At 36.1% G+C, this 14310-nt stretch overlaps 1 protein-coding gene across 3 annotated transcripts; it reads left to right on the top strand.

Annotated features, from left to right (window-relative positions):
- Window positions 1-395: 395 nt before the first annotated feature.
- Window positions 396-13675, top strand: LOC147515948 (uncharacterized). 3 transcript variants are annotated; one of them, XM_086588683.1, is made up of 9 exons: window positions 396-612; window positions 711-1131; window positions 1257-1506; window positions 2933-3006; window positions 4973-5122; window positions 5307-5592; window positions 8920-9024; window positions 12706-12939; window positions 13033-13675. In XM_086588683.1, exons 3-9 carry the CDS (start codon window positions 1360-1362, stop codon window positions 13399-13401), a joined length of 1365 nt encoding a protein of 454 aa, XP_086444809.1. In that variant the 5' UTR covers window positions 396-612; window positions 711-1131; window positions 1257-1359; the 3' UTR covers window positions 13402-13675. The 3 variants fall into 3 exon arrangements, with proteins under 3 accessions (XP_086444809.1, XP_086444808.1, XP_086444810.1); XM_086588682.1 differs by having other exon boundaries at window positions 396-1131; XM_086588684.1 differs by lacking the exon at window positions 8920-9024 and having other exon boundaries at window positions 399-1131.
- The last annotated feature ends 635 nt before the right edge of the window (window positions 13676-14310 follow it).

Here is a 14310-nt window from a genome sequence, read left to right on the forward strand (position 1 = left end):
CACTTAAGCTGTTTAAGTTATATCACCTCCGGGTTCCAAGCTTTTGGTCCCCATTTTTATATAGGTTTTAAGTTTTCATACTTAATCCATATAGTGAACTATTTTTTCATTTGTTTTTTTAATCATTTGTTTTTTTAACTTTTTTTTAAAGATGAATCAATGATTTGGAATTGGACTGATTTTTTATTTGTTTTCATGAATTAGGTGGAGTTTCCCTTAATTTCCGGCCACAAATAATTTTCCAATGAAATTTGCCACCTTGTAAATTCCGATACATGGGGTGGAATTCCAAACAGAATTTCGGTTTTTGGGATGGTCGGAATTCCAGCGATTTCGAAATCTCGAACTATGGGTATAACATTACCCAATTGTCTCTCTCTACCCATTTTCCCATTTTGAGTTAAGTTCGTGTGCTCCATCATCTCATAAGTGTCATGCTTTTAGGGGCCACTATACATGTGATGTCACCCAAGCTAGAGGCATAGGCAGTCAGAAATCAAAATCGCGGTCGATCGTGGCAAACTTTGAAGAAGAGCACAACGTCCATATCCTGACATTTGACACTCTAATATTGTTTGTGAGACACTCTCAACTTGTTCGTCATGTCAAGTGGTATGTAAACTCAAGACAAATTACTCTTGTCATCAAAATAATTAGAATCATCCTCTTTCGAAATTGTAAACTGTTAGAAAATTGTTCTTTAACACCAGCTCAAAATCATTCCAAAGCACCTGCCTACTATTAAGGAGTGGGAGTGGGAGAGGAGAAGAAGAGATTTTGTGCAACAGTTACGGGGCGTGTGACCAACTTAAAACGGGGCGTGGAGAGATACAATCGGGGTGCGTGTGACGGGTATTACCCTTTTTGCCCTTTTTGGTGCTGGGCATGCGTTGTGCTGTAGTCGTCCACTCGTTAACTTCAAGGGTGAACTCGTAATTTTCTGTTAAGGTCCCTCTACGGTCTTAATGAGTCAAAACGACTCGGCAACCATAAATTCTTTTGACTTCTTTTTCTTCTTCCTCGCCTAGAATATATGTTCAGCCACTGTACAAGTGTAACAGATAAAATAGTTCAATTTTCCAGTTTTCTTACGAGATTCCACGTCAGATCAAGCGATTCTAATAACTAGAGGTAAACTTTTTAATCACAATCAATCAATTAATCCCACGCACGTGCGCGCACGCACGCACGCACTAAATCAACGAATCAAAATTTCCCAACCCCGAATTCTTTCTTTTATTTTTTCTCAATTCCAGGTGTCCTCTCGGCTTAGGGATGAAGAAGGGACTAAGGCGGTTGAGATTAGCATTAATAATTCAAAATTGAGGACGAGGCCATTTTTCTACTGTTCCGCGTTTGATGGCGCCTATTTACTTTATTATCATTGCTTTCCCATGCGTGGTGGGTGCAATTGTTTTGGCAGTTGTTCATATCTATAGACACCTTATGAATTACACTGAACCTACTTATCAACGGTTTATAGTTCGCATCATCTTTATGGTCCCGGTAAGCCCTTCTTCTTTTTCTTTCTTCATATTTAATACTGTTTTTTCCGTAATGTCATGGCAGCAATGAATTTTACTTTCACACCAAGTGAAGTGAAAAACAAATGTAGAATTGAGGAGGAGGGGTGGTGGGCTTGAAAGTCTGCCTAAGGTAGATGTAATTGACAGGTCCAACAGGATACAACTACAATGACAAAGGTTGACAAGTATTTAACCGTTTGCGTCTTGAAGCACAACACTTAACAGAAAATAATTCGGCCTGATTGTCTAACCGAGCAAAAAAAAATTAAGAATAGCAAATTGTATGGGAACTCTTATCCCGTCGCCAATGCCACCACCATTGTCTTTTCCCCCCTTATAATCCTTCTCTTTATCCTCATAAAAAAACACTCTATCCAGATTGTGTAAGTGCAACACTGCCGCTCATCACATATTTGGTTGGTCAGTATCCTCTGGTGAAGCGATGGTAGGTCAACTGGATATTTGGTTGGTCAGTATCCTCTGGTGAAGCGATGGTAGGTCAACTGGATGTCACTGCATGTTGCATCCAACTGACGTGTTATCACTTTGTTGGTGATACCCATTGAACAAACATGTGTTGTAGTCGATATTGTAGCATCAAAGCAATCTGGTTTGATGTTACTTTCGTTTTTTTAATTAAAAAAAACCGAAAAATGGCTGTGCTAGTGTTTAGGTGATTTAAAAAGCTGAGAGAATATGAAACTAGAAAACCGCAAAGGGCGGTGAAGATGACCGACGTGGCTTTAGGAAGGAAGAGAAAAAGAAGAAGAAAGGAAGTGAAGAAGAAGAAGAATTAACAAAAAGGTGTGGGATTTTGGTTGTTGGTTGAGAGAAAAAATGAAGAAGAATTAAAAGAAATGTGTGTGGGCGATTTTGGTTGGGAGAAAGAGGAGATTTTGAGGAAGAGAATGAAGTAGAAAGTGTTACACTCACTTTTGTGATGACGGATAGGCATTGATATTTTGGACCACTGGACCCAAAAAACCTCCTAACGTCGGTCAATAAGGGAGATTAGGAGTATTGGCTTTCGAGGAAGGGGTATAGCAAAAGTAGACATGAAAGAGAAAGAAAAGGGTGGTGGTGGTGGCGGCATCCAGGTGCCTTTATTGTTTGTATTATAATAGGTTTTTGTGATGTGCCGTAGCCTCCTTATGAGCATGTTAGGTCTAAATAATGTGATCAGTGTTATATCATATTGAACACTTATTTTTGGCATGTTCGACGTTGAATAAAATACCAAAATCATAAGGTTCATTATTTGTCATTTAAGAAAAGGAGTTTTGATTTTTTTCTGACGTGCCATGATTGCCTTTTTAGAATGTTGGGGTTGAACAATGTGGGATTTGCCATATGCAGTGATTTTTAATTCTTTATATGGTCATCTTATATGAATATTTTTTTGATAGGTTTATGCGCTGATGTCTTTTCTGTCACTTCTACTTAATGAGAGCTCAATCTATTTCAATTCTATTCGGGAAGTGTAAGTATTATTTGTCTCTCATTGTTTTATAGTACTCTTATTTATATGAATGTGACACTGAAAACCTCATATGTCATATCTATATTATATAAAAAACACAAAACCAACTAGTTTAAATCTATCAAAATGAACACTGATTCTAATATCTTATAGCTTGGGGTATTATGGTCATTTTTAATTGTTTTGGATCGTATGATTTTAGGGTGATAAGTATCCATCTGTTCCCTTGTTATTTAGTTTCAATTTTCTTATTGCCATGCATTTTGAATGAAGTTGAAACCACGGACAACTAAAACTCTTGGTTTTGATGATACTTATATAGCAAGTCCTTTTTGTCTTATTAGATTAAGATGTGAAGAAGGACATTGTATGGAGTGTATTTTTTTTAGATGGTAAATAAGAAGTAATTATATTGATATCACTGGTAAAAGTACGTAAGAGCCCAGATTAGCTAGCAAGAGTTCCCTAAACTTGGCCCCTACGGTCTACCCCATAACACCCATAAAAATAAGGAAAAGAAAAAAAAAAGAAAACCAACAAAGAAAAAGAGAGAAAAAAAAGAAGAAGCAAAAACAGCAGACAGCACCCCAACAAGTGCTACCTATTAATGGAAAGCCACCATCTACCAATTCAGTGTGAATTTCCATCCCATTCCTCATCACTGTTGCGCTCATGCGAGTAGCTAGAATTCAAGTGCTCATATTCTTCTTCGTCTTTATTTTTCGAGATCTTCAAAACTTTTTACATAGCCCTCTATATCTGCACCCCTCAATCCTTCTCTAAACTTCTCCTATCAAGTATCCTATTTGTTTTGCTCGTACTTACTTGAACTCCCCATTGTTTACCAAATTCCAGTAAATCCTTAAAGTTATGTGATCAATTCGATTTTTTTGTATTGTGAAATTCATTTTTAGGCATCGGGCAGTACCGTGCCCCTTAGCTTCTTGCTGTGTAAGCATGAGGGTTTTCCCCTCTTGTTTGTAATTCGTATCTTCATTTTTGACATTTCATTTTACAGTGATAAGACTTTCAAGGAATATTCTTTTCCTATCAATTGGACATACCTTTGAAATGTTTTCAATTAATTAAACTGTTTTGGAAAAGCATTTTTCGACTAAGAAGCACGGATACCGATACGCGACACGGATACGCGGAATATATATATATATATATATATATATATATATATATATATATATATATATATATATATATATATAATTGAACATTTTTCACCAAATTCAAATTAAAATGGCAATTTTACTTCATAAAATGACCAATTCAAACACTTTAAGCAGCAACTTATATGTATACCTTGGATTCATTTAATCTTTCTTCTCTTGCATCTCTTCTTAACTTGCATCTCTTCTTAACTTGGATTTTATTTCACTTGTTTTTTTTTTGTTGAAGTTCCAAAAAAATTTCTTGTATCTGTGAGATTATTGTCCCCCGCGTGTCAGAAATTAAAAAATTAATTATAAAATCGGATACTCCAAATCGCGTATCCAACACGTATCGGACTCGTATCCGTGTCGGACACGGATACTTCACCCTTAGGGACGTATCGGTGCTTCATAGTTTTTCAAGAGTGTAGATTTTTAAAAGTTTTATTTTTCAGAAAATAACTTCTCCAACAAGCAAACAAACACAACCTTACATTGTCTCCGTACTTGGTTCCCAATATTGGCTGTTTTTTCGATATTCACTATCCAGTAATCACTTTTCCCCCCCTTTTTTGTCTGGTTTGAGGAATGTTTCGTTTTCCAAAACGAAGCCCTAATATAGATAGCTAACCTTATACGTGTATCTCAGACTTCGCTAATGTCTGTCTATAAGGAGTGAGCTTTTCTCTATACCCCTGAGATTTTGAGTAGAAGCCTTGAGAATTATTAAGCAAACCTATGTTTAAGATTCTCTGATTTCTATGCATGAACTATTAGACATAAAGTTCCTGATATTGTTTCAGGTATGAAGCATGGGTCATTTATAACTTCCTGTCACTTTGCCTGGCATGGGTAGGTGGCCCAGGTGCTGTTGTATTAACTTTAAGTGGACGCGTTTTAAAGCCTTCTTGGTGTCTTATGACTTGCTGTTTCTCTCCAATACCTTTGGATGGGTACGTATGTTTTATTCATGACTAATGATTTGATACTACTACTTTATTTTCACATGTACAAAACTTTCGACAAATTTTTTGGTTTATAACTGAAAAATCTGAAACATGATTTTCGGAGAATATAGCTTTGTTTAATTGTGTTGTATACAAATTTGAAATTTCTAAAATTGTTTGAGTTGCACAGACGCTTCATTCGGAGGTGCAAGCAGGGTGCTTTGCAATTTGTGATTCTGAAACCAATCTTAGTTGCATTAACTTTCATACTCTATGCCAAAGGGAAGTATGAAGATGGGAATTTCAGTGCGAAGCAAGGGTATTTATATGTCACCATCATATATACTATCTCGTATACGACAGCGCTCTATGCCTTGGCCTTGTTTTACATGGCATGCAAAGATTTGCTTCGGCCATTTAATCCAGTTCCGAAGTTCATTATCATCAAATCAGTTGTCTTTCTGACATATTGGCAGGTAGAATCTTTTATTCTTTAATATCTGCTTTTATTGTCACTATACTGCAAAAAAGGACATTTTAAGCTTAAGTGAACATGAGTGTTACTTAACCTGTTTGTGAGCTTCTAACTTTTGGAGTTTTTTTCCCTTGCGGAATTTATTGATGAACATACTACCAATGTCAACCTATGGAACAAAGAGAAAAAGCAAAAGCTAATATGAAAAGGATGTCACTAGTTTTTAGTCCATTTAGAGAAACTTTAAAATTGGTAGCACCAATACGTTGATAAACTTGGTCAGAGTTGAGGTTTTTTTTTTTTGCTCGGTAAAAGTGATATTCTATTAATAAAAAAAAAGTAGGCTGAGAAGGCCTACATTACAAGAGAGCAACCGAAAAAAATATTTACAAGCGATGAAACAAAACATAAGAAGAAAAAAACAAAAACCCCTGACATGTACCGTCACCCCATGTCTAAAAACATAAGACGATCCCATCTAGCAACAAAATACTCAAAGAAGCATCCTCTAAACTCAAAGAGTTGAGGTATTATAACTGTGTTTTTTTCATCTTTTCATGGAGGTCATAGTGGTCCATTTATTAATTGAGACAAAGCGTTAAGCTTTAGTGTTACTGTTTATTTGTTTGTGAGAAGAACAATGAGAATGATCATACTGCTTTATTTCTCAATGTCGTTTATGCTACTGCTACCTGAAGGGCATCTCCAATGGGGGGTGTAAAATTACACCTCCACATAGGCTCCACCTAGGTGCTATCAGGATTATACAACTCCAATTACACACTAATGTATGGACTATAGATATCCATGCTCTTTAGTTCCCAAAGGAGAAGTGTGAGGGACGTCACTTGGAGTGACGCCCGAGTTTAAAAGTTACAAAATGACACTTTAGAACTAGAGAGGATCATCACTTGGAGTGACGTCCGGACATATTTTAAATTTGCGCGTTACTCCAAGTGACGCCCGAGCTTTTTAACACTTTGTATCCAGGTGGGATATTCCCCACTCGTTCTATTAGCTTATTACCTATATGCTTTACAACCCCATTGGAAGGAGATTTTTGAAATTGAGGGTGTAAACTTTACACCACCTTACAGTTTACAACCCTTGCATTGGAGATGCCTAAGGTTTTTTTTTTGATTGGCAAACCTGTTTTAAATGAGATCAGTAACTCCTTAATGCTGGCGGGGTTCGAGCCCCAGACCTCTGATATCATCACCCATAGGTTCATTTGGATCACATTATTATCTTTGTCAGTAGTTTTTTTACTGAAAACGGTAGTCGGTATCGTGAGGAAAGAGTTCATTTGCTCCATTTTTGATCTGTCTGGAAGTGTGGATAACGAGGCCTGCTGCTCCTTTATGAAGAGTAAAGTTCTATTGTAGCTTTCCTTAAAAAACATCAGTTGGAGGAAATTCTATAAATTGGGTAGTCATTGCTTTTAGTAGCCAAATCTAAGATGTTAGAGAAGCAACGCCAATTGTGACCACATTTTGGAAGTCTTACTAAATCTTGACATTTGACCTCCAATAATTGAGCTGAAGGCATCCTTTAGTTTATGTTTAGCACACTAATAAAAAAGAAAGTATGATGTAACATGAAAGCGGAATTAAACTTTGTTTATAACACTAATGGTTATTTTATAGAAATAAAATACCTAAACCCACCTAAACTAAGGTTTTAACCTTCAAATTGGAAAACAATCTCTCAAAGAAAAATATTCAATTGAAACTCCTCTAACAATGAAGGGCTAGATTATCTGGGAGCATTATATCAAGTTGATTGTAATTTTTGTATTTGGTGATTTTAACTTAAATGTAATAGTGGAGGAAGACGCTACTGGCATGGTGTATCAAAGATTTTAATTATATATGCAAGTGAGGGTCTGCCTAACCCTAGCTTATTTGGTTAAAAAAAACAATGAAGAGCTAGATAATTTTAATAGGATAATTTGTTCCAAATTAATTCTAATTGGAAATCAAAGTAGAAACCACAAATTAACCTACATTGACACGGGCACACGTGTCGGACGGATACGGCAAGCAATTGAAGATCGACACAGGACACGGATAGGAATAATTAATGAATATATTAATAATTATAAATTTATTAAATTAGATGGTAAATCAGAAATTTGAGGTAAATTAAATACAATGTGTCTGACACGGACACGTGGATACGTATCCGACACAGATTTTTTTCAAAATATGGCGTGTCCATGTAACCTAGAAATTAACCCTAGTTTAAAACATATAATTGGGCAACAAAGTAGAAGCCTGTTACTATAACCAAATAGGACATAAGAGCTCATGGCTAAGCCGTAATGATCAGGCTGACATCATCGTTAGACCTGCTTTTACATCAGAATGTTTAAGACTAATTAAATATAGTATGTCTTATTGAGCAACCTCCAAAGGTGCATCCTGAGGTATTATGGTCAATAAATAGTTTATTTTGAATTATGTGTAATGCGTACATCCACTCTAAACCTAACACAAAAGCGACCAGCTAAGGTTTTGAAAGAGTTTATAATCATAAGTTTGATAGTTGGTGTCATCTTCCCGGTTTTCTTTTACTTTAGTCTCCACTCTCCACCAGTTATGTATTGGTCACTCCTACTTCCACTGCCCTCCTTACCTGTACTTGTGATGATGTATTTTGAGCTTTATTTGTGGACTCCTAATAGCTCTTACAACTCAATGATATAGTACTTAAAGGTTGCTCTTTTTGTACGTAGATTTTATATTTGTTATTGGTTGAAAGGTGAAATTTATGTTTTTTTTAACGTTGTAATCATGGGGTTAGGCAGACCTGACATGTATTCATAAAATTAATTCTACATATAGATTTTTCTCTCATACAATATATAGTGAAGTCAGAGGAGAGGAAGAACACATACAACATCCTGAACGCAACTTTAGATAGACCTATTACCTCCAAAATTGGCTCATATATTGTTAGGTACTTTTAGAATCATGCTTATAGGTGCTATTTTGGTGTTTTAGCATATGTTATATGTAGGGTTATTTTTTTAATTCTAAAAAGTAGGTTATTTGAGTTTTCATATTCAATATTGAATCTGAAGTCTAGCTTTTAAATCCAATAATGTTTTTTTTTTTTTTGAATTTTGAGTTAGGGTTAGGCAGACCCTTACCTGTATTAAAATCCAATAATTGGTAAAGTCTATACATTGAAGTTGTGGGCCTTTAGGATGTTAATTAATAAAAGGGAAATGTTTTCTCTTGTGTGTGTGTTCTTGTTTGATAATTTGCTAGGTGCTTACAAGTGATAACTTGGCCTCTTCTTTCTTCAATTTGTGGGTTACAAGTCCGACACAACAATCGTAGTGGTTCACAATCAACCAGTTCATGATTCTTCGGCGTCGTCAAACAAGAACACATACTCAAAGGAGAACATTTCCCTCACGCAGAACGTAAGGTTTATTGATTAACTAAATATTGCTGAAATCCTACAACACAATATATAGATTTAAACAGATAGTGGCAACATTCAAACTGATGTTGGAATAAATCGTGTGTGCGATCTATTCAACCATCATTCTCTCAATATGTCACTTTTCCAAAAAAAAAATGGCGAAAAGAAGTGAGAAGTCTTAAGCTTGCTTGGTAAATAAGATTATTTGCAAGGCCGAAAAGTCTTTTTTTATTTTTTCTGGTAAAGGCAAGGCTGAAAAGGTCAAAAGAGAGTCCTATATTGTGATGTTAATTATTATATGTCACATCACATGTTTCTTTAGCTGGTTATAAAAGAAATATATTTGGAGAAAGGACCAAATCTATAGATGCCATAAATGACTTGTGGTTTAGTCTCCATTCAAAATTACAGCCTAAAATGTTAGAAACCACGGTAAGAAATAGGTTTTCAAATACATATACTTTACAACCATGTTGCAATCTAACAATCCAATTTAAGAAATAGGTTTTTCAATATGTATACTTGCTCGTAAAAAAGAAAGTTTGTTATTTGTTTAGCTTAAATTTTTTATTTGTTATTTGTAAAATACTATAATTAGATTATACTTGTTTTGCGAGAAAAATCATTTTGATTAAACATGTATGTCTGCTTGATAAAGCGTGCCTTGTATATTAACTCATCTTGTAAAGAAACCATGGTATAAAAGACCATGGTATACTGATCCCTCCTTTTTATATATAGGGATAGGATTAGTATAGAACATAAAAGGACCTTAAAATAATTACCAAACTAAGTACCACATCTAAAACAACCCATAACTTCACCTACAAAATGATTGGAAACCTAATTTTTTTTTTGCGGATATGATATACTAACCATAAAAGACAACTTCTACAAAAATTTAGCTCGTTTGATATCCTATAACCTAAACAAAAACAATAGTCACCTTTATAAAAAAATAATCTAATGATCTAGAAATGTCGAGTTATTGCAATCATCTTTTGCGAATATTAAAAGTTATCAAACGAACTAAAATTTTCTGTAGAAATGATATTTATGGTCAATAGATCATATCCGTAAAACAAAAAACTAGGTTTCCATTCATTTAGTAGATGAAGTTGTGGGTTGATTTAGATTTTGTGCTTACATTTATATTTATATACCCAATCCAAACACAATTCTTTCAAATTGAAACATTTAAGTTTAGAGTTAAAAATACCCTATAAATAGAAATATCCTAAAACATTGAAAAATACTAATTCAACCCAACCCAACTTTTAAAATACCCTAAAGTTACAAATAGTAACTGCAGTTAATAGTAATAGTAAAATTACTAAGCACTAAAATCATTTATCTGGGGATGACTAAGGGTTGTAAACTTGCACCATTTCCAATATTCTCAATTTCTATTTATCTGTATTCCTCATTCTAAAAGGGGTGGTGAAGAAACTTGAGAAGACTTTTTTTTTTTAATGGGGTCAAGTGCAAAGCATAGTTACAAAAGGTGAGTGAGTTCCTCACACACTATAGGAAGAAAACTAAACATTTGTACCCCTACTGGAACCTCGAAACAAATTAGGGTTAACTAGTATTACCCTCCCATTGGATGAGCCAATTAGGGTTTCCCCCCCACTAGATGGGAAATTAGGGTCTCTCTCTCTCTCTCTCTCTCTCTCTCTCTCCCCCCCCCCCCCAAATACATTGAAAAAAACACACGGTCAATACTATAGGAAGAGAACTAAACATTTGTACCCCTACTGGAACCTCAAAGCAAATTATGGTTAACTAGTATTACCCCCCAACTAGATGAGCCAATTAGGATTCCCCCCCCGGCTCAGGATTTCCCCCCATTAGATGGGAAATTAGGGTCTCTCCCCCCTCCAAATACACTGAAAAAAACACGCGGTCAATCTAATTTGACTTTTGTTTTATGTGTATTTGGGGGGGGGGGGGGTGTAATACTAGTTAACCCAACAAATTAACTCCTCAATAGAATTCCAGGGCAGCCCAACAACATGTCATTGAAAACATAATTCCTTCTCTGCCCAGAAGTAGACATCCAATACCACAAGGTGCCTTTCACTTCCAAGATAGTTCCCTGCATAGAAAGTTCCCGGTTCTTGAAGACATGGTTATTTCTCCTTTTCTAGATGACCCAGATCACCGCATAAAGGAGTAACTGCCACACTTTGTTACCAAAGTTACTCCTACTTCTTCTCGGCCATCGTTGCAGCAACTCTTGTATTGAATCAGCTTGTGCTAGCACAGGGAATGCCCTCGACACCGGTTCCATCAGTTTTGCCCAAAGCTCAAGTGCAAAAGAGCAATGCAGAAACAAGTGTGTTATGCTTTCATCATGCAACTTACACATCGAACATGTGGGAGATATCTTAGTTCGTCTATGAATAAGTGCGTCGGCTGTTAGTGTGCGGCTATGAATTGCCCCCCAGAAGAAGAATTCCACCTTTAAAGTTATTGGAATTTTCCACACCAACTTAACTGGGAAGGGGTCAGCGACTTGCTACTCGTTACTACCTTGGTCGCTCAAGGTGGTATAGAAAGACTTCACTGTAAATATACCATTCTTTGACCCAATCCATACACACTTATCAATCTGTTCATCGAGTCTCACCTGTTCAAGTGCTCGAGTCAAGTTTGTGTACTGTTGCACCTCCCAATCATTAGCTTGTCTTCTAAGAAACAGGTTCCATGCCAATTGAGAAGACTTTAGGGAGTGGAAAGAAGGAACCCGAAGATGTGCATGGTGAGATGGGACTGATTATGATTGTCTAAAAAGGATGGTAGGCTTGGGAATAATTACAATGTTGCTGTCATTGATGAGATAAATATGGCGAAGTGAGTCGGAGGTGGTCTATGGAAAAACCAACAAATTCTTATGGTACTACGTTATAGAGGGCATTTACAAGGAGATGGTCAAGCTTTTAGAAGTCCCGGTGGCTCCATATTGCTTCGATGTAATCGGCCTTTTGTTATATCATTAAATTTTGCCTATTATCGCTAAAAGGGATTTAAATCCTCTTGTAAGTCTCTTTTTAATCAAATAGGCACGCCATTCGTAAGCCAATGTTCAAAAGTGTATTGTTCGATGAAGCCATCTGCCTGATGCCTCTTTTGTTTTCAGTCATTGAGGTAGCCTTGCTGCAGCAAGCCTTAAGTTAGTTCATTGTGGTACAAACTCTCAAGTCATTGAGGTAAGAGTCATGCGTCTAACAAATATATTTAGAATGTTAAAGGTGTCAATTTGTTGGTTTGTTTATTCTATTTTCGTATCATTGTACTTTAGCAGTATCTATATCAATTATTTATGAACATAAGGAACGTCAAGGGAAGGCAATTCCTAGCCGAGGTTGTCTTCAAGGATTTAAAATTTGTAGAATGAAGAATGCGTGTGTATGCATGTGCGTGAAACATCAAAAAATATTGGGCCTCTTTGTGATTCACAATATTGGAATGCTATACATGCTTGTCGTTTGTATATGTCCAATTCAGATGAAGAAATAGCCGAGGTGATTGTGTGACCCAATTCTTTTTTTCCCATCTCATTTTCAGTTTTAATTTTTTTTTGTCTCTGTTTGTTTCAACTTTTCTTTTGGAAGACGTTAATGAGAGTTCATGTACCTCCCTAATTATCATTTCATCAATTTCTTCTGTTTGTTAGGGTGTTCTGGTTTTTCTTGCTGCAAAGTCTGGATTCATAAAGAATACAGGAGAAGCTGCAGAATTTCAAAATTTTATAGTATGTGTGGAGATGCTTATTGCAGCTGTAGGCCATCTTTATGCATTTCCTTACAAAGAGTATGCTGGTGCAAATATTGGTGCCTCGGGAGGTTTGACAGGAAGCCTTGGTCATGCTTTAAAGTTCAATGATTTCTATCATGACACAGTGCACCAGGTCTGTCTCACATCTAAATCCTTGTCTTGCATTCTGTTTCATTCCTTTTAAGCTGTGGTACTTACAAGAATATTGGCATATACCTTCTTACAGTTTGCCCCTACGTATCATGATTATGTGCTTTACAACCATAACGAGGGGGATGATGGAACAAGAAAGTATCGATCACGAACCTTTGTGCCAACTGGCCAAGAAATGGATACTGTGAGAAAAAACAAACTCGTGATTGGAACCAGGATTGATGAGATACAGCTATCCAACTCGTCTTCCAGCACCAGCACTCCCAAGAATCCCAGCACGGCACAGGATTATATAGATCCAGAGGCAATGAAATCTTCCCTGCTAATGGACTATTCCAATTCTTTTGCACAGCCTTATGACATCTCACTTGTTGACATGGATTTGTCATCTTACCCTGCTAAGGTTCCTGCAGCCAGCAGTAAGGCGGTTGATGACAGATGAGAAAGAAAATGGACGTTTGAAGAAAGTTAATTTGAAGCTCATGTCCATGGAGTACTGATGTATGGGCTTGCAGGCTCAGAATACACCTTTTGGGTGTTGTGTTGATCGTCCGCCTTCATTTGTGGTGTGTTGAGTTTGGGCTTTTATTGCAACTTGTATCCCATTTCAAAGCGTACTGAGATTGATTTGTATATTTGTATTTTGTAGGACACCACAACATTCTGTTTCTTCTGTATTACACACACTTTTGTGCCGAGTAGATCATGGTTTTATATTTTCTTTCCCTTGCTAAACGCATCCCATCAACTTTTTTTCGGTAACAGCAATTTTGTTTGTCCTATTTCGATTTTTGAAAGGGTAATTGCTTGAATCGGCCATGCTTTTCTAACTGGCCATGCTTTTTACATACACATTGTTTTCTAACTGGCTATGCTTTTCAATTTTGACCAATTCAACGGGTTTTTGACCCTTTTGTCTTTTCTTACAACTCTTTTTCTTCTTGCCACACTCTCTCTCCTCTTGTACTTTTGATATGACATGCACAGTAATATTTATCTGTCAGATTCTCTTAGCGATACGTACTCGCAATTAATGACCATTGGATTTCAACTCAGCAAAAATAAAAATGGACTTTAGCTATTGTGAGAATCAGGAACCAGCAACTTATGGATCTACTATCAGCAATTTTTTGTTGTTTTTGTAATGCAAAGACGAGACAATATTTACCTCATTTTTTGTGCTAACCTCAAAAAGTTTTTACAAAGCTCCAAAACTATACTTTTTACTCTGGGTTCTTCTTTTTTGTTCCTCTACTCTGTCTTCTCATTTTTTATTTTTCTAAGGATTTTAATGGATGAAATCAAATCTTGATAATGGTCAGTTTTGATGTTTGTTTAGTTGTCTTTAGTG

Source organism: Coptis chinensis, chromosome 2 (genome assembly GCF_015680905.1).
Source record: "Coptis chinensis isolate HL-2020 chromosome 2, ASM1568090v1, whole genome shotgun sequence".
In the NCBI taxonomy this organism is placed as follows: domain Eukaryota; kingdom Viridiplantae; phylum Streptophyta; class Magnoliopsida; order Ranunculales; family Ranunculaceae; genus Coptis; species Coptis chinensis.